Consider the following 20,030-nt stretch of genomic DNA (forward strand, 5'->3'; position numbering starts at 1 on the left):
CATCAGGGAAATAAAAATCAAAACCACAATGAGATAGCACATCAAACTCACTAGGATGGCTATAATAAATAAGATAGACAATAACAAGTGTTGGTGACAATGTGGAAAGATTGGAGACCGCATAAGCTGCTGGTGGGAATATAAAATAGTGCAGCCACTTTGGAAAACAATTTGGCAGTTCCACAAAAGGTTAAAAATAGAGTTATCATATGACTCTTACTCCTAGGTATATACTCCAGAGAAATGAAAATGTAAGTCCACACAAAAGCTTGTATACACATATTCATGGCAGCATTATTCCTAATAGCCAGAAAGTAGACACAACCCAAATGTCCATCAGCTGATAAGTGGATAAATAAAATGTCATGTATCTATATAATTAAATATTTGGCAATAAAAAGAAATGAAGTACTAATACATGGTGCAACACAGATGGACTTTGGAAACATTAATCTAAGTGAAAGAGACCAGACTATATATTGTATGATTCCATTTATATGAAATGTCCAGAATAGGCAAATCTACAGAGACAGAAAGTAGATTAGTAGTGCGTAGGGATGGGGGTTATGAGGAGATTGGAGGATGATGGCTAAGGATTATGGGTTTTTTTTTTTGAGTTGATGACAATGTTCTAAAATTGACTGTGTTGTGGTCGTACAACTCTGTGAATATATTAAAAGCCACTGAATTTTAAACTTTAAATGAGTGAATTGTATTGTATGTGAATTATATCTCAGTAAAGCTGTTTAAAAAAAGTCTATGAAAAAATACTGCTTTTTAATTAGTCTTGTGTGCATTTGGTTGTCCAAAAGGAAAATAGCAGTACAAAATAATTGTGGGATATTTAATCCACCACAGACACCTACCCAACACAGACGGTAACTAACTCACCAGTCAATAACCACCTTTTTCTTTTTTTTTTTTAAGAAAAACTATTGGAAGGGAGTCATAAATATGCACATATCCCATTTGCCTATCTTGAGAACCAGCAGGAAGTTCTGCAAGTAGAAAATTAGGTCAACCTAAAATTACGATCCACAGATAACTCAGCAAGTTCAACAAGCCCCAAAATAAAAAAGCATATAAAGACCCCTACTAGACTTACTAGACACAGAAAGTCAACTCAACATTTTATACTTACCCTTCCTTCGGCGTCAATCATTATTTCTGACATCTTAAAAGTGACTTTAGGATTTGCTGTGCCTTTAGAACAGAACATAAAGGAATAGTAATGCATATCCAAAATCACTCAAACTAATTTTGCCAGATCAACCCTCTTTACGCTTTAGTTAAGACAGCAATATTGTACATAGTCAAGGGCTTACTGCACTTGAATCTCAGAGCCCCATCTCAAATTCACTTTTTAATAAAGGTATCAAAAAATAAGAGGCTGAAAAACACGAAGAGTCAGTATGAAATAAGGAAGTGAAATTTTGTACATTTTTACAATTGAAATGCTATAAACAGCAAAATGAAAGAAAAATTACGAATTTATTATGAATAAAATCACTTAAAAATCTTTACTTGCTAGGAAAGACACCTTATTCTTTTTTTTTTTTTTTTGAGACAGAGTGTCGCTTTGTTGACCTGGCTAGAGTGAGTGCCGTGGCGTCAGCCTAGCTCACAGCAACCTCAAACTCCTGGGCTTAAGCGATCCTCCTGCCTCAGTCTCCCGAGTAGCTGAGACTACAGGTATGCGCCACCATGCCCGGCTAATTTTTTCTATATATATTTTTAGTTGTCCAGATAATTTATTTCTATTTTTAGTAGAGACGGGGTCTCGCTCAGGCTGGTCTCGAACTCCTGACCTCGAGCGATCCACCCGCCTCGGCCTCCCAGAGTGCTAGGATTACAGGCGCGGGCCACCGCGCCCGGCCTCATTTCTTGAAGTAACTAGTTTCGTGGACATCCCCACTTTTGAAAATAATTAAAAAGGATCAGCCTGTAATTGAAAATCTATTTCGGTGACACTTTATGATCAAACTATCCTTACTAAGGCTGTAAATGACCAATGTTGTCTTTATCTTTGGATGACAGCCAGAAGACTCTTATTTGGAAGGAGGAAATGAATAAATATAAACGCCAGTGGAGTACAGTACCTGTTTTAGGATAACGGAATGAATCTGCCCTCCTTGTTTCCAACATAGGGGATGTAACATGAATAATTTCCACCTCAGATTCATCATTTTCTTCATATAGAATTCTAAGAATTTTACCGCCACTTGGAGCTTAAAAAGAATTTAAACATTGAAAATGCAGAAGAATTATCCCACAGAGTAATTGTAACTGACCATTTCCTCTAGTATTAGATTTCTCATAGTGAAAAATAATTTATGTATAAACTATGCTGCCTTTTATGTATGAAAATATCAGCGGTCTTTGCAGTAGCAAGGTAAGTTACTGCTACTCTTACTGGTTAAAAGTTACTCCTTTTGGAGGAAATGCATATATATATATAGATAGATAGATAGATAGATAGATTTACTTACTTATTATTTATTTATTTATTTGAGACAGGGTCTTACCCTATCACTCAGGCAGGAGTGCAGTGGCCCAATTACAGCTTACTGTAACCTCGAACTTGTGGGCTCAAGTGATCCTCCTGCTTCAGCCTCCCACATAGCTAGGACTACAAGCGTGTGCTACCATGCTCAGCTAATTTTTTTTATTTATTTGTAGAGATGGGGGTCTCACCATGTTGCTCAAATTTGTCTCAAACTTCTGGCCTCAAGCCATCTTACTGCTTTAGCTTCCCAAAGTGCTGGGATTACAGGCGTGAGCCACGGTGCCTGGCCTGTATATAAACTGGGAAAAAACACTTTTGAAGGACTTTGTCCTTGCATACCATAAAATGTATTCTTTGTTGAAAAAGGAATTATTTAATTACATTTATAATATTTCCTATAAAAAATAAATGTTATTTAAAAAGAGTCCAGTTTTTTCGAATGGTTTCTCTATTCATGTCAAAATCTTGTTCCAACAAATACAATTATGGCAAAACATTTTACATCTTAAAATAAAATGTCCAAATTGAAAACATGGCTTAAAAGTAAATATTTTTCATGGTCTCTTAGAGAAGTATTCAGACTGTTAGCTGCAAACCATTAGTGGGTCATGAAATCTATGAATGGGTCACAAGCAGCATTTTAAAAAATTCAACAAACAGAAAAGAATAACAGCATCAGAGTATATTACACATAAAGATAAATATTGCTTCTTTAAATTTTTTTCAATTTTATCTATACAATATATGTATCATGTATTAGGCCACAATTATAAGTAAATTTCTAACTAACTCATGGTCAAAAAGTTTGAAAGTCATGCTTTACAGAGCTGTTTCTCAGATAGTAAGATACTTGTGAATTAATCCAGAAAAAGAAGAAATTTCCATTTTTTCCTATCCATTCATATACTGATTTGGTCATCTGTTTATGCAGACTCTCTAGTCAATCACACATTTTTATAGCAACTCATTAAGATGTGGTATTTTGTTTTCTTTTTTTGAGATAGGGTTTTGCTCTGCTGCCCAGGCTAGAGTGCAGTGGTGTGATCATAGCTCACTGCAGCCTCCAACTCCTGGGCTCAAGCATCCTCCTGCCTTGGCCTCTCGAGTAGTTGGGACTACAGAGGTATGACACCATGCCTGGCTAATTTCTAAATTTTTTTTAGAGATAGGATCTCACTATATTGCCCAGGCTGGTCTCAAACTCCTGGGCTCAAGTGATCCTCCCACCTTGGCCTCCCAAAGTGCTAAGATTATAGGTGTGAGCCACTGAGCCAGCCTCTTTTTCTTTTTTAAATTTTTATTTTAACTTTTTTATTTTTAATTACCGATTACATAATAGTTATGGGGTATTTATGGCATACATATTTATGGGGTATATGTGACGTTCTGATGAAGGCATAAAATGTATAATGACCAAATCAGGGTAACTGGGGTGTCGATCGAGGTGTGGTATTTTTTATTTTGCCACCAATGTAGTCAACATCATCAAGAACACCTTCTATGTGAAAACATGGTAAAGAGAATTGAGAGAAATGAGGCATTAAACCACAATACAATTGTTTTACTATACTTATTATGGTGAGTCTATATATTCTAAATAACTACTAATAGGATCCAATCTTCATCACTTTAGAATCTACTATCCAAGATTTAGAATCTGTGCACTTAACTAACTGGTAGTAGAATCTTATAATACTTTAATTGACCTATAATATATTATTTTGAACTCCCTTACTTGTTTCAGCTTCTGGACACCACCAATAGCCAGAATATCTATCAAATTCTTCTTGAAGAACAAAGGTAGCGACTCCAGCTGATCTAGGATCCTCTTCTATGTTGGCTAGCTCTAGATAAATATAAAAGGCAAAATTATCACAGAAAGCTCTATCTTTTCATAGATACAAAGCAAAATGATTCAGTTTATTTTGAAAGCTGGAGTACAGTGCTGAACTCCAGAGCCAAATGGACGGAGTTCAGATCTGGGCTCCATCACTTACCTACAGTCTGACCTTGGGTAAATCATCCAATCTCACTCCACCGCAGTGTGCCATTTGTAAATGGGAATAAGAGCCTACCTACCTTGTAAGGTTGTTACCAGCATTAAATCAGTTAATTCACACAAAACACTTAAAACAAACCGTGGACCACAGTACATGCTCCATATAAATGTTAGTTATTATTTTCCATTTAGCTAGGATCATGGAAAAAAGAATACACGTAAAAGACTGTGATGTAGGAGAAACTTGTAACTCTCATACACAGAGAAGTGCATCTTTAGAACTAAATGAATCTTACAGGGCATGTATTTCAACTATTCTTCCTTCCTCCCATTCAACCAAAGCAGCTCAGCTTTTATCTGTTTTACACTTAGGTTTCCAGCAAATAGTTTAAAGGGAACTCTTGCTTTAAAAATAAAAAAATCACAAAGCCATAATTACATAAGACTTCGTGTCATGGAGAAATGTTGAAATCACATTACTAAATAGTATGTACAGTGTGATTCCATTTATAAAAATGTTATACAAATATTTTTTTAGTTCTAAGATTTAAGCCAAAATATAGTTATCTCCAAGTAGTAAGATTATAAGGTTTTTTTTGCTTTATAATTTACAAAATCTTAAACATACTGTTTATTTTTCAAAAATGGATATACTTATATGACCACATTCCTATCAAGACATACAAAATTTCCAATACCCAAGAATGTTTTCTCATCTTCCTTTCCAGTCAATGCCCACTCCTGCCCCAGAAACAATCACTGATCTGATTTCCATCACCATAGGTTAGTTTTGCATGTTGTAGAATTTCATGTAAATGAAATCACACAGTATATACTTCGTATTTGGCTTCTTTTTGAGATTCATCATTGTTATATATGTCAGTAGTTCGTTCCTCTTAATTGCTGAGTATTCCATCGTATACTATAGTTCTTTTACCTGTTAATGGATAGCTGGGCTGTTTCCAGTTTTGGGCTATTATGAATAAAGATGCTATGAACATTCTTGTACAAGAATTTTTGTAAACATGTGTCTTCATTTCTCTTGAGTAAATACCCAAAAGTGGAATGGCTGCGTAGTATGGTAAATGTATGTTTAACTTTATAAGAAACTGCCAAAAAGTTTTCCAAAGTATTTGTATTATTTTATACTGGCAACATATGCAAAGTTCCTCATCAACATCTGGTGTTCTCAATCCTTTTCATTTTAACACATTAACTGCCACATGAGTCGTATTTAACTCACGCTGGTTTTGAGCCCGGGGCCTCATGGAGCATATGTAAGTCAGACATCTCTACCTTCAGAGCCGTCTGAACGGCTCTGGATATAACTCATACACAGAAAACAATAAAAAACCCTCAAATTTTTCATTAAATTAGAAAGGATAGTTTTGTTTTCAAAGTTTTTATTTTATCTTCGTAATAAAACACCATGGCCCCAAGGAAAAAAAATTTTTTTCTAGTGTGGCAGTCAATGTGTTAAACAGCCTAGAGGTTGTGTGTAGTAACATTTCATAGTGATTTTAATTAATTTATTATTTTTTTCAGAGACAAGGTTCTCACTCTGTCCCCCAGGCTGGAGTAGCGATCATAGCTCACTGTAGCTCGAACTCCTGGGCTCACAATATACTCTCACTTCAGCCTCCCAAGTAACTGAGACTATGAGCATATGCCACTATGCCTGGCTAATTTTTTTTTTTTAACTTCTTGTAGAAACAAGGTCCTACTATGTTGTTCAGGTTGGTCTCAAATTCCCGGCCTCAGGTCATCCTCCCGCCTTGGCCTCCTAAAGTGCTAAGATTACAGGAGTGAGCCATTGCACCCCAACGTGATTTTAATTTTTTAGGCAAATTTTAATTTATCATTTTTGTTTATTTGTATTCTCTACATTGTCTGACATGAATGTGCAGTATGAACCAACTGATCCCTTATCCAGAAATTTTGAGTCCAGAAGTATTTAGAATTCAGAATTTGGGGGCTTTTCTTATACAGAACATCTAACATATATAACTTCTCCATCAGGGTAACCAAATACCCTGTAATCAAATATACCAATATTCCTGCAGCAAACTTACAAATAGGTACTCCAAATGCGATTAAGATTATAAATACCCTCAGAGGTCAGTTCAGGTCAGGTTTTACTGCCAAATGAGTTTTAGCACCAAGCTAATGAAAACTAAGCTCAGTTTGCAGTGTTTTGAATTTTGGAGTTAACAACAGAGCCAAGCTCAGTTTTCTTGGACTTTCCAACTACCCCCAAGTTAAACCACCCATACTATTTTTATATTTTGTTCTTCTTTAGATTTGGGGATAGGTACTACTAATTTGTATATCCCCATCACTTATTATAGACCTCAATTATTAAGAGTTATTAATTAAATGAATAAATGATATCATCTTACCGTCCCAATAAGTCATTGAAAGCAGAAGCTCAGATTTTATTACTTTTAAATTCCCCTATCATACTAGGCAGAAAATAAACACACTCACATGTTGATTGACTAAACCCATTAAAAGTGGACTTTCACTTAGAAACCTATTGTGACTAAGTGGAATATGTTGAGGATACTCACTTCCTACCTATCTTTCTATTTAAACAAACATTTACACAGCACTTAGTATGTTTTAGGCACTGCCCTAAATACTTCATAAACATTCACTCGTTAAAGCCTCATATCAACTCCATGTTAATGTGCTATTAATTAACATTTTTACAGATGCAGAAACTAAGAGATATGTTAAATAACCTGCTTGAGGTTACAAGGTTAATAAATGGTAGATCTGGGATTCAAATCCAGATAGACTGGTTCTATAATATTCTATATTGTCTATCTGTATTCTTAACCACTGCACTAATCCTGAAAATATACCAAATATCTATATGCACAGTAAAGAAAAGAATAAAAATACTACGATAACATCCTACAGGGTTCCAGTGCTTTCGATTTTAAATGCTATCAATCTTCACAAATCCTGTGTGGAAAACAATTTTACAGAAGAAAAAAATACTAAAAAATACCTTACATCTGACAATTATGTCGGAGCTTTGCAGTCCAAGCCTCAGGTACAATAACTGGTACATACTAAGAGTCTAATGTTTGTTGAAAGCATGAGGCTAGGATTTCCAAAACAGATTTACTAACTACCAACTTAATCTTTCTTCTGCCATTGGTGGCTGTTCTGATTTCCTCACTTCAAAGGGAGAGAGATCCACTCAACACCAAATTTGCACTTTTTTTTTTTTTTTTTTTGAGACAGGGTCTGGCTCTGTCGCCCTGGCTAAAGTGCAGTGGTATCATCATAGCTCATTGCAACATCAAACTCCTGGACTCAAAGCAATCCTCCTGCCTCAGCCTCCCAAGGAGCTGGGACTACAGGCACATGCCACCACGCTCAGCTAATTTTTCTATTTTTTGTAGCAATGGGGTCTTGCTATGTTGCTCAGGCTGGTCTCAAACTCCTAGCCTTACACAATCCTCTCACTTTGGCCTCCCAGAGTGCTAGGATTATAAGTTTGGCCATGTGTGGCCAAACTTGCACTTTTTACTTAAGATTTCCCCTATTCTACCCACTTTTCTCTACTCTACACTCTAGTTTTAGGCCACATAACTTGAAAAATTGTAACAATCAAGTTTTGGTGTCCCTGTCTCTAGCCTTGTGCTTCTCAAATATAACTTCCACAAAGTATCTGGAACAATTTATCTACAACACGATCATGACCATACTACTCAACTGCTAAAATCTTTTCAATGGACCCCCACATCATGATAAAGTCCATATTCATTTACATGAGATACAGTCTACCCTTGTCCTGGTGCAACTCATCTGCCACAGCCTTTTGCTAATTCTTGACTCAAACTTTATGCTTTAAGGCTTTAGGACCACCACACTGCTTTTTAATTTATCACACAAACCATGCTGTCTTTTGCATCAAGACCCTTCTCACACAGTCCCCTTGTCTGGAGTGTACTGGCTAATATACAGAAATTATTTGGGATCAGTTTAGGTGTCATCTTTTCTGGGAAGCCTTCTCTGACTACTGTCCCTCATTGTCCTATGTTTGTCTCTTATTATTCTGTTTTATTGTTACTTGTTTATGTAGTTTCCTTGAGAGTCAAGACTGTATCTTATTCAATTCTATATCCTTAGTACCTGACACACTGCCAGGCACACCAGAATTTAATGAGTTCTTGTTGACTGGTTGAAAAGTTAGAACAGATTTCTTTCTTTTTTTTTTTTTTTAAGAGATGGGGTCTTGCTTTGTTGCCCAAGCAAGAACTCCTGGCCTCAAGTGATCCTCTCACCTAAAGCCTCTCAAATAGCTGAGACTACAGGTGAGGGCCACGGCAGAACATTATTTCTTGACTCCTAATTCAGTGCTCTTTTTACCAATGTAAATTGTTCAGGTAAAGGCTTCTACAATGCTGATTATCCTCATGATGAAAAAGTGTTTGCTATGAATATACTATCGTTTACTAAAATAATTTAGCTTGAATTCAACCACAAACAGCAAAGTTTCCTGATCCACTACAGCACACGGTGATCTCCTCTTCAAAAATTTTTAAGTAGTTTCTTTTACTTATTTGGCTATAGTATTGTTTTTCACTTTTTCAGTATATTTCCTAACTAGATGAAAAAACAACTTGAGAACATAATCTGTGTAGTTTTGTTTTTCTACCTATAACATATCTGTTACAATGTCTCTCAAAGACTGTCTGTAATTAGTTGTCACTAATGATTGATAATGATGAGGGTATGATAATTAAGGAGGATGTCCAGCAAATCAGCTTTGTGAACTTTAGATTAAGCAAAAGTTGGACAAATGAATTTTCAGAGTCACTACCCTTCATCATGTAGCTTAATCTTTCATTTATGAAATCTTTAAAGAAACCACCCACATTTTTTCTGTGCTTTGACTAGTGCTCAGTATTATTATAGCCACTTCAGTAAAACTTAATTAAGTATTTCCACAACACATACAGGTCTACAAAGTTCTGTTTTTCTTATTATGACAATTACTAAGTAGGTACTCTAAAACAGGAAGATAAATTTTCAGACAGTTTCTTATAGCGTGTAATTGGTTTTTCTATTTGTTCCCCCCCCCCAAAAAAAACTAATTTTTTTAAATTAAAACTTTATAAAAATGAGAACAGTTTTGGGAAAATTCTGGCAGTCTTATTAGGCTGAAAGAACAATATGTCAGAGGTATATTGTGCTATCTGAAAAAGAACATTAAAACAAGAGAGCATTATTACCAGGCATAGTGGCATGTACCTGTAGTCCCAGCGCTCAAATGGCTGAGGGAAGATTGCTTGAGCCCAGGAGTTCAAGTCCGGCTTGGGCAACATAGTGAGATCCCCATCTTATAAGGCAGCATTATACAGGTGGTACATACTAGTTATCCTCTGTATTTTTCTATTTTTTTAATTTTAAAGACTTGAGTTTCAAATATAAAGATCACTCAGCTTGCTTCAATTTCAAAATGCAAGCAAAAGCAGATTCAATTTTAAAAATACTTTTCAGAAAAGTAGATTTGAAGAACTATGTCTTACCATTGTGCACATAAGTAAGCCTTCTTTCTTCTCTGGTTACAATGTTGGATATCCAAATATCATTGCTATGTATAAAAGCAATCCAGTCTGGATCAGCAGGGCATAATTTTGGATCCATCCGTATATTGGGACAACTAGTTTCCACTAAATTGGGCCGTAAAGGTTGTTGCTAGAAGACAACATTTTAAGTAAGTATCAGGCTGATACATATACATTTGTTTGCCAGCATCCTTCCCATTACATGAACAATATTTCTAGGTAAAATGTCAACTATGATAATTGCTCCCCAAAAAAATATACTTTCAACTGCCTTAACTTATAAAGGAGGACTCATTTTACTTTGGATGAAAAAGCTAAGGGTAACATGAGGAAAGAAAGACAATAAAACAGCACTTAATAAATTTTGTTGCCTCAACCTATTTAACAGAGAAATTACTGTTTACTAAACGTTTTTATTATTTATTGAATATTAACTTTTAAAATTAATTTTACCAATATAAAATCATTTGCTCATAACAATATAATGAAAGCCAGGATCATCACAATTCTATCAAAAGATTAGTTCCAATAGCTTATAATAAATTGCCTAAAATTTAAAACCAAACATATAAAATCATTTATTTATTGAGATGAATCAGCTTTCAAGAGAACCAAAAATGAATTTCCTTGTGATAACATTATCTTCCAAATTCCCCTCAGTGTTTATACAGAAAATGGAAATTGATGCCTTTTATCTCCCCATATAATATTTTAAAAATTGTATCTTAATGTTATTAGAAAAATTATCCCTTAAAATTGGAAATTAATATCCATATTCCTTATTTTCATTGCTATTAAATTTCTTAGTTGGTAGGTAAACTGAACTTTCTGGTGTGTTAATTACCTTTCTGATTTGGGTACAAATTACCTTTTGGACCCAAAAAAAGATTTAACCAGTAGTAACTCAACTTACTGTAAATCCTTGTGGCCCTCCATCTTTCACATGATAAATTCCACTACCAGCTTGAAACAGAAATGTTCCACTTCCTTGGTGATAATCATAAGAAGCAATTCCAACTGTTCCAATACGTTTTCTTTCTCTTAATAGTTCTTCTTCTCGAGAATACATTCCATAGTCCAGTGTCGCCTAATGCAAAAGGAAAGTCACATATTCCAGTCTTCTGAAAACTTCCCTTTTGCTTTTAGCACTGAGATCCTAGAAGCTGCAACATTACTGAGTATACATTTTTAAAATCGTTTATGCTTTCCTTTTTTTTTTTTTTTTTCTGGAGACAGTCTCGCTCTGTCGCCCCAGGTAGAGAGCAGTGTGGCATCATCATAGCTCACTGCGACCTCAAACTCCTGGGCTCAAGCAATCCTCCTGCCTCAGCCTTCCGAGTAGCTAGGACTACAGGTGTGCACCACCATGCCCAGCTAATTTTTTCTATTTTTTGTAGAGACGAGGTCTTGCTCTTGCTTAGGCTAGTCTCAAAACTCCTGACCTCAAGTGATCCTCTCGCCTCGGCATCCCAGAGTGCTAGGATTAGTGGTGCGAGCCACCGTGCCTGGGCTATTGAATCTACATTTTGAGTGACCCCAAAATTTACCAGCAACTTTAAGCAGATTAATTTCAGGGAGTCTGCTGAAAGATTTCCTGGTAAAGCGTTTTTAGATGATTGTTATATACACTAGAGAACAAGAATAAATTCTAGTCATCTTGCTATTCAAGACTTTCTACAACCTAACTGTAATTTAGTAGTTTTGCACGTAGTTAAGACTACAGACGTTGAAGTCAAGTGATTTGAATTCAGACTTCGACTCTTCACTAGAAGACTGACCTTAAGAAAGCAGTTTAATTTCTTCAAAAGTAATTTTACTCATTTTCAAAATAGTAATAAATCACCTGCATCAGCTTTCTGAAGATTAAGTTAGATAAAAATATGTAAAGTGTTTAGGACAATGACTGACACAGAGTAAGCTCTCCCATGTCAGCTGTTATCAGTACCTTTCCAGTACCAACACTCCTCTAACAAAACCTTACACGTCAGGCCAGTCACCATCACTGACCTAAAGCCAAATATATGATTTTCTGCCTCCTGGCCTTTGTCTGTTCCACCCCTCTCCCACCAACCCCTGGAAGGCTGTTTTTCTTTCTACCTAAGTTTACTTATACCCAAAAAAGCCCAAATTCATGGTCAACAAAGTTTTCTGATCCACTATGACACATGGTGATTTCTTCCTCAAAACTTTTATAGGAGTTACTGTTTCTTTTACTTATTTGGCTATGGCATTGTTTTTCACTTTTTCAGTATATTTCCTAATCGGATGAAAAAACAACGTGAGAGCAGAATCTTGCATTTTGGTTTCCTACCTACAACATATGTCACAATGTCTCTCAAAGAATGTATGTAAATAAATATAACTAATGATTGGTGATGATAAGGGGCTTTACCAAGGTATATTATTTGATACACATATAAGATTTTTAAAGGAATCCTGCTAAAAACCCATCTAATTTTATGTATCCTTTGTGTCATTTTTTATTAATGTTTAATTACATAAATGTCCATTTGTACATATGTGGGTTAGCCTCCAAGAGAAAAAGCTAGCAAATTCACTGAATATATACTTTTGTTAATTTTGACCTTTTTATTTATTTATTTATTTTTTTGAGACATAGTCTCGCTTTGTCGCCCAGGCTAGCGTGAGTGCCGTGACATCAGCCTAGCTCACAGCAACCTCAAACTCCTGGGCTTAAGCGATCCTACTACCTCAGCCTCCCGAGTAGCTGGGACTACAGGCATGCACCACCATGCCCAGCTAATTTTTTCTATACAGATTTTTAGCTGTCCAAATCATTTCTTTCTATTTTTGGTAGAGATGGGGTCTCACTCTTGCTCAGGCAGGTTATTTGTTTTAATTATCTCTTAAGTCTTTTTCCATTGAAGCTAAATGCAATTCTGAATATATGACTATATTTTAATTTTTCTCCTATTTTCCTCTCTAAAAATGAGGTGATTACCTCTCTAAAAATCACCAGATTTGGTCTGTACTTAATATATCTTAATGCTTTATAATCAGAACATAAGAAATTTTTAAAACATTATTTATGTATTTATTTATTTTTTAGAGACAAAGTTTTGCTCCATTGCTCAGACTGGTACAGTGGCATGATCATATAGCTCATGGGCTCATGAACTCCTGGGCTCAAGTGATCCTCTTGTCTCAGCCTCTAGAGTAGCTGGGACTATAGGTGCACTATCATGCCTGGCTAATTTTTAAAAAATTTTTTGTAGAGATGGGGTCTTGCTATGTTGCTCAGACTGGTCTCGAACTTTTGGTCTCAAGTGATCCTCCCACCTCGGCCTCCCAAAGTGCTGGGATTACAGACTTGAGCTACTGTGACCGGCCAGAACATAAGAAATTTTAGAGCTAATAAATTAGCTTTCATAAGAGAACTTTGTATTTTTAAGTCTGTGATCATAAAATTCATTATTTCAAAGAGTAACAAGATCGTAAAAAAAAAAATTGTGAAAAAGATCTCAAGCAAGATTAGCCTTACTAGATATTAAAAAATTAGAACATGATAAATAAAATGAACAATGGTACAGAATAGAAAATCCAAAATAGAACACTGAGTATAGAAATTAGTAAGAAAAAGATGGTGAGGAAAAGATGGGACTTGCACAATCAGTGACTGCTGATCTAAATTTTAAATCAGTTAGAATTACTTCATAGCCATACGCAAAAAGATAAAACTGGATCCACTTTACACATATTCCAAATAGATCCAGATTGAAATGTTAAAAATGAAACTGATTTCTACTTCCAGCCAAGATGAAGAAATGGAACCAGATTTACAACTGAGAAAATGGACAAAAAATATGAAATATTAATAACGTTTTAAAGACTTCAGACAACAAAGGACAACAGTCCCTGAGAAATGGGAACCAAATGAGATGGGCCATACAATTGTCCCAGCTAACAGCCTTGAACATTTCTAGGAAGCAGTATAAGGAGTGGAAAGCCAATGGGTCAAAGAAGAAATCACAAAAGAAATCAGGAAATTACAAGAAAGAAAACAAAAATTAAAAGCAGTAAAGGCAGGGCTCAGAGGGAAATTTTAAACTATAAATGCCTATATTAAAAAAGATCTCAAACCAATAACTTAATCTTCTGCCTTAAAACACTGAGGTAAAAAAAAAAAAAAGAGCAAGCAGAAGGAAGGAAATAATACAAATCAGAGTAGAAATAAAAAGGAGAAAAGAAAAACCATAGAATACAACAAAACCAAAAGTTGGTTCTTTCAAAAGATCAACAAAATTGACAAATTTCGTTAGACTGTTCCAGAGACAGACAGACACAGCGGTGGGCGGCTGTGAGCAAACGCATGTGCAAGAGAGAACTCTCAAATTACTAAAAATCAGGAATGAAAGAGGAGTCATTACTAACAACTTTATAAGAATAAAAAAGATTATAAGGGAATAGTATGCCAAAAATTAGATAATCTAGATGAAATGGGCAATTTCCTAGAAACATACAAACTTCTCAAAACTGACTGAAAAAGAAATAGTAAATCTGAATAAACTTATAACAAATAAAGAGACTAAGTCAGTAATCAAATAACTTCCCATGACAAAAGCTTCACTGATGAATTCAACCAAATGCTTAAAGAAGAATTAAGACCAATCCTTCTTAAACTCTTCCAGAATAAAAAAGAATACTTCCTAACTCATTCAATGAGATATTACTCTGATACCAAAACCAGACAAAGACATCACAAAAAATAAACCTATAGACCAATGTCTTTTGTGAATATAGATGCAAAATCCTCAACAAAATACTGGCAAACTGAATACAACTACACATTAACGGTCCTCCTCTATCGGGGAAGGTCGTCCTCTTTGACCGAGCACGCAGCTTCGGGAGGGATGCACATGGAGTGGTGAGGTAGGAAGGGGACACCCGCCTAGCCAGCCAGATCAGCCGAATCAACCCTGGCAATCAACGGGATGACAGACGTCGCAGCCAGATCGCCCTCACATCCAAAATTCCAACTATCTTTATTCCAGAAATGGACAAGCTGATCCTAACAATATTCATATAGAATTACAAAGGACACAGAATTGCCAAAACAATCTTAAAATATTATGCAGTATTATTTTTTAAAAAATTGTGTTAAAACAAGTAACATAAAAAAACGCCATCTTAACCAATTTTTTTTTTTTTTAACAGATGGGATCTCACTCTGTTTCCCAGGCTAGAGTGTAATGGCCTGATCATAACTCACTGCAGCCTCAAACTCCTGGGCTAAAGCAATCCTCCTAAGTAGATGGGGCTATAGTCGCATGACACTGCACCCAGTTAATTAAAAAAAATGTTTTTAGAGACAGGGTCTTGCTATGTCACCCCGAATGGTCTCCAACTCCTGGCCTCAAGTGATCCTCCCACCGTAACCTTCCGAGTAGCTGGGACTATAGGCACGAGCCACCACACCCAGTTTCTCAACCATTTTTAAGTGTACACTTTAGTAGCATTAAGCATATCCACATACATTGTTGTGCAACCAAACTCTAGAACTTTTTCATCTTGTAAAACTGAAACTCTATACCCACTAAACAACAACTTCGGATTCTTTACTCCCCTCAACCCCTGGGAACTACCAAACACCATTCTACTTCTGTTTTTATGAGTCTGACTAGTCTAGCTACCTCATATAAGTGAAATCATACAGTATTTGTCTTTTTGTGGCTGGCTTATCTCATTTCACATAACATCCTCAAGGTTCATCCATGTTGCAGCAAGTGTCAGAATTTCTTTCCTTTCTATGGCTGAATAATATTTTATTATATGTATATACCATATTTTATTTATCCATTCATCTGCTGATGAACACTTGGGTTGCTTCCATCTTTGGGCTATTGTGAACAATGCTGCTATGAACACTGCTGTACGATTATCTCTTCAGACTCTGTTTTAAATTCTTTTGAACTATGAAGTAGTCTTGCCACAAAAAAAAAAAAAAAAAAAGCAAACCTGAGTCTAATTAAGTAAGCTTCTAGATCCAACTACCTATCTACCTACCTATTTATATTTACAGAGTATACAGGAGAACAAAGAACATACTAATAGATTAAAAGAAAGTAAAGAGACCTATCAATCAATTACAATTTGTGGACCTTATTTAGATCTGGATTTGAACAAACCAAGTATAAAAAAAAGAAGCTGGCCGGGCGCGGTGGCTCATGCCTGTAATCCTAGCACTCTGGGAGGCCGAGGCAGTGGATCGCTCGAGGTCAGGAGTTTGAGACCAGCCTGAGTGAGACTCCGTCTCTACTAAAAATAGAAAGAAATTATCTGGACAACTAAAAATATATATAGAAAAAAATTAGCCGGGCATGGTGGCACATGCCTGTAGTCCCAGCTACTTGGGAGGCTGAGGCAGTAGGATAGCTTAGGCCCAGGAGTTTGAGGTTGCTGTGAGCTAGGCTGATGCCACGGCACTCACTCTAGCCCGGGCAACAGAGCAAGACTCTGTCTCAAAAAAAAAAAAAAAAGAAGCTGAGCATGGTGGCTCATGCCTGTAATCCTAGCATTTGGGAGACTGAGGTGGGAGGATCACTTGAGGCTAGGAGTTCAAGACCAGCCTGAGCAACATGGTGAGACTCCATCTCTATAAAAATAAAATTTAAAATAATAAAAAATAAAAGTAAGAAAATAATTTGTAAAAAGGGAAATTTGAATGCTAACTGAATATTTGCTAAAATGAAAAAATGATCAGTAATTTTTTTTTAGGTGTGATGATAATATTGTGGTAATGCCTGAAAAGAATTTGTATCATTTAGAGGTACATATTGGTTTACTTAGCAATGCAATGACATACCTGGCATCTGCTTTAAAATAATCTGAAGAAGTAGGGATGGTGGTTGTGAGGGGGAGTTGGTGGGTTACAATGAAACACTGATGGCCAAGATTTAATAATTGTTGAAAATGGTTCACATATTACTCTACTTTTATGTTTTGAAAATTTCCATAATAAAAGTTAAAAAAACTATGACTCATTAATTTGCAAACTTTTCTGAGATAATTACCATTATTTCTTAAACACACAGTTCTTAGAATAAGGAATTTTTTTCTGTTTTAAAGAAAAGTTACGGCCCGGCGCGGTGGCTCACGCCTATAATCCTAGCACTCTGGGAGGCCGAGGCAGGTGGATCGTTCGAGGTCAGAAGTTTGAGACCAGCCTCACCAAGAGCGAGACCTTGTCTCTACTAAAAAAAAATAGAAAGAAATTATCTGGCCAACTAAAATATATATAGAAAAAATTAGCCGGGCATGGTGGCGCATGCCTGTAGTCCCAGCTACTGGGGAGGCTGAGGCAGTAGGATCGCTTAAGCCCAGGAGTTTGAGGTTGCTGTGAGCTAGGCTGACGCCATGGCACTCACTCTAGCCAGGGCAACAAAGCGACACTCTGTCTCCAAAAAAAAAAAAAAAAAAAAAAAAAGAAAAGTTACATGCCTATATATGTACAAGGACAACATCTATGATATATGGTTACAATCAAAATGATTTCTCAGGAAGTTATATTTTTAAAATTCCTACTAGAAATAGCACATTTTAGTTCATTTTGGCCCAAACATGCTATTCAATAATGAAACACAAAGTGTAAAAATGAGAACTAAAAAGGCAAAAAATTGTACCTAAATGATCACCTTATCCTTGGGATGATATCTTTTTTGTCTAAAGATAAAATATTGGGGGAGATCCTAAGCTTTGATTTTATACAAATTGAATTATAATATTTTTTTTTTTTTTCTGAGACAGAGTCTCACTTTGTTGCCCAGGCTAGAGTGAGTGCCGTGGCGTCAGCCTAGCTCACAGCAAACTCAAACTCCTGGGCTTCAGCGATCCTACTACCTCAGCCTCCCGGGTAGCTGGGACTACAGACATGTGCCACCATGCCCGGCTAATTTTTTCTATATATATTTTAGTTGTCCAGATAATTTCTTTCTATTTTTTTAGTAGAGATGGGGTCTCGCTCTTGCTCAGGCTGGTCTCGAACTCCTGACCTCGAGCGATCCACCCGCCTCGGCCTCCCAGAGTGCTAGGATTACAGGCATGAGCCACCGCGCCTGGCCTAATTATACTATTTAGAAGCAAAAACTGAACTTAGTTCCTTCATTTTAGTGCTGTTACTGAGCTTTCGAACTGCAATTTCAATTTAAAGATTTTAATAAAAACCTTTCTGGAAATATATATTAGTTCTTTTCTGTGAATAACTCCTCAAAAAAAATGTGAGGATACATAACTAGAAAATTTATGAAGGGAAAGGCAGTTATAGCAGAAAAAAGCAATTTTAAAAAATGGAATTATAAGGCCGGGCGCGGTAGCTCACGCCTGTAATCCTAGCACTCTGGGAGGCAGAGGCGGGTGGATCGCTCGAGGTCAGGAGTTCGAGACCAGCCTGAGCAAGAGTGAGACCCCGTCTTTACTAAAAATAGAAACAAATTAGCTGGCCAACTAAAATATATATAGAAAAAATTAGCCGGGCATGGTGGCGCATGCCTGTAGTCTCAGCTACTCAGGAGGCTGAGGCAGGAAGATCACTTAAGCCCAGGAGTTTGAGGTTGCTGTGAGCTAGGCTGACGCCACGGCACTCACTCTAGCCCAGGCAACAAAGTGATACTCTGTCTCCAAAAAAAAAAGGAATTATAATATTCCTTAGTTTCAGATACTGAAAATTAAATAAAATTTAAGGGTCACATATTATAAAAACATAAAAATCTTTTAATCCCTTCAGATTCATATCTACTTCAAATATAAAATCCCAGTTGAATTTCTACTTCTAAATAAACATAGCATCTGAAAATACACCAAATCACAGGAATAACAATTTAATCCTACCTGAAAAAGATCCAGAAGAGGCTTCCAAGAGAGCATTAAGACTGCTGCTCTGTTGACGGTTTTGGGAATTTCAGAATAAAACAGTGTATTTTCTCTGTTCTCACCAGACATGGCTACAAGGAAAAACAATCAATTATTATTATAATATCTTTTCAAACAACATTCTTAATATAATCATAGTACTAAGTACATAATGCTTTCTATATATTGCAATATTTTGCACTCTATGGGCTCTACGATGAATGTTAACCAGTAGGATATGTACATGCCATATGCTTTAGAAATTTTTCTTCAATAAAACTAAGGCTTTATAGAAAAATACTCAGGTTTCATTTTGATATTCAGATCTTAGTCCCTTGCAAAGGAAACATAAAAGTATGTAAGATGACGTAAGGAAAGTTAAGACAGGCATCATTTTTAGAATTTCTTGAAAATTATTCATCCCTTACAAGTTGGCAAGACTCCTAAGATTCCAACGTAACAACTTCAAATTACTGTTTCTTCTTTTTCTGAAACATTTTAAGTACTTAGAAACACACACAGGTCTAACTGCATTCTAGCATTTCTTCATTATAAAAGTTATTTAACTGTAATCATTAAGAAGGCCTTTGGATTTTCAAATAAAATTATACTTATATTAAAATATCAAATAAAATTATACTTATATTAAAATAACACAGACTCTGACATCAGATTTGCTAAAAATCTCTTTGTCCTTTATTGGGGAAGGGCAAAGGAAAACAAGGTCTAACTAAGGAGAAACCAAATCCATTCTGTAAAATTATATAGTAACTGAATGGGAAGATCACAGCAGTGCAGAATGAACTACATTTAAGAGGAGTGACAGACACTATGGTTATGAAGAATTGAACCAAAGGAAACTTGAACAAAGTAAAACAAAGCCCTTCTACTCTAAAAGGTGCTAAAAAAGTATCACTTTCAAAAAGCTAGGGGACAGTGAAGGAAAGAGAAAATAAATCACACAGAAAGAAAAAGAAATTTTCTCTTGAGTCAAACAGATTGTCAGCCTGTGTTTCTGATGATGGCAGCAGAAGGTAGTTTGTGGAAAGGCATGGTAACTTCCATGCTAACT

General features: G+C 35.9%; 1 protein-coding gene across 4 annotated transcripts in view; it reads right to left on the reverse strand.

Moving 5' to 3' along the window:
* The window catches only part of DPP8 (dipeptidyl peptidase 8), a 52,428-nt gene that overhangs the window by 24,748 nt on the left and 7,650 nt on the right, over positions 1-20,030 (reverse strand). For all 4 annotated transcript variants that reach the window (XR_006733164.1, XM_045541099.1, XM_045541085.1 and 1 more), the window contains exons 3-8: positions 18,938-19,050; positions 11,007-11,180; positions 10,055-10,223; positions 4,242-4,352; positions 2,100-2,228; positions 1,142-1,203 (exon numbers count right to left, since the gene is read on the reverse strand). Coding sequence is in view for 3 of the 4 variants with exons in the window: in XM_045541099.1 (XP_045397055.1) it covers positions 1,142-1,203; positions 2,100-2,228; positions 4,242-4,352; positions 10,055-10,223; positions 11,007-11,180; positions 18,938-19,050 (758 nt within the window). In the remaining variant the exon portion in view is untranslated. The remainder of the gene's footprint in view (positions 1-1,141; positions 1,204-2,099; positions 2,229-4,241; positions 4,353-10,054; positions 10,224-11,006; positions 11,181-18,937; positions 19,051-20,030) is intronic.

This window comes from Lemur catta, chromosome 1, assembly GCF_020740605.2.
Source record: "Lemur catta isolate mLemCat1 chromosome 1, mLemCat1.pri, whole genome shotgun sequence".
Lineage (NCBI taxonomy): Eukaryota > Metazoa > Chordata > Mammalia > Primates > Lemuridae > Lemur > Lemur catta.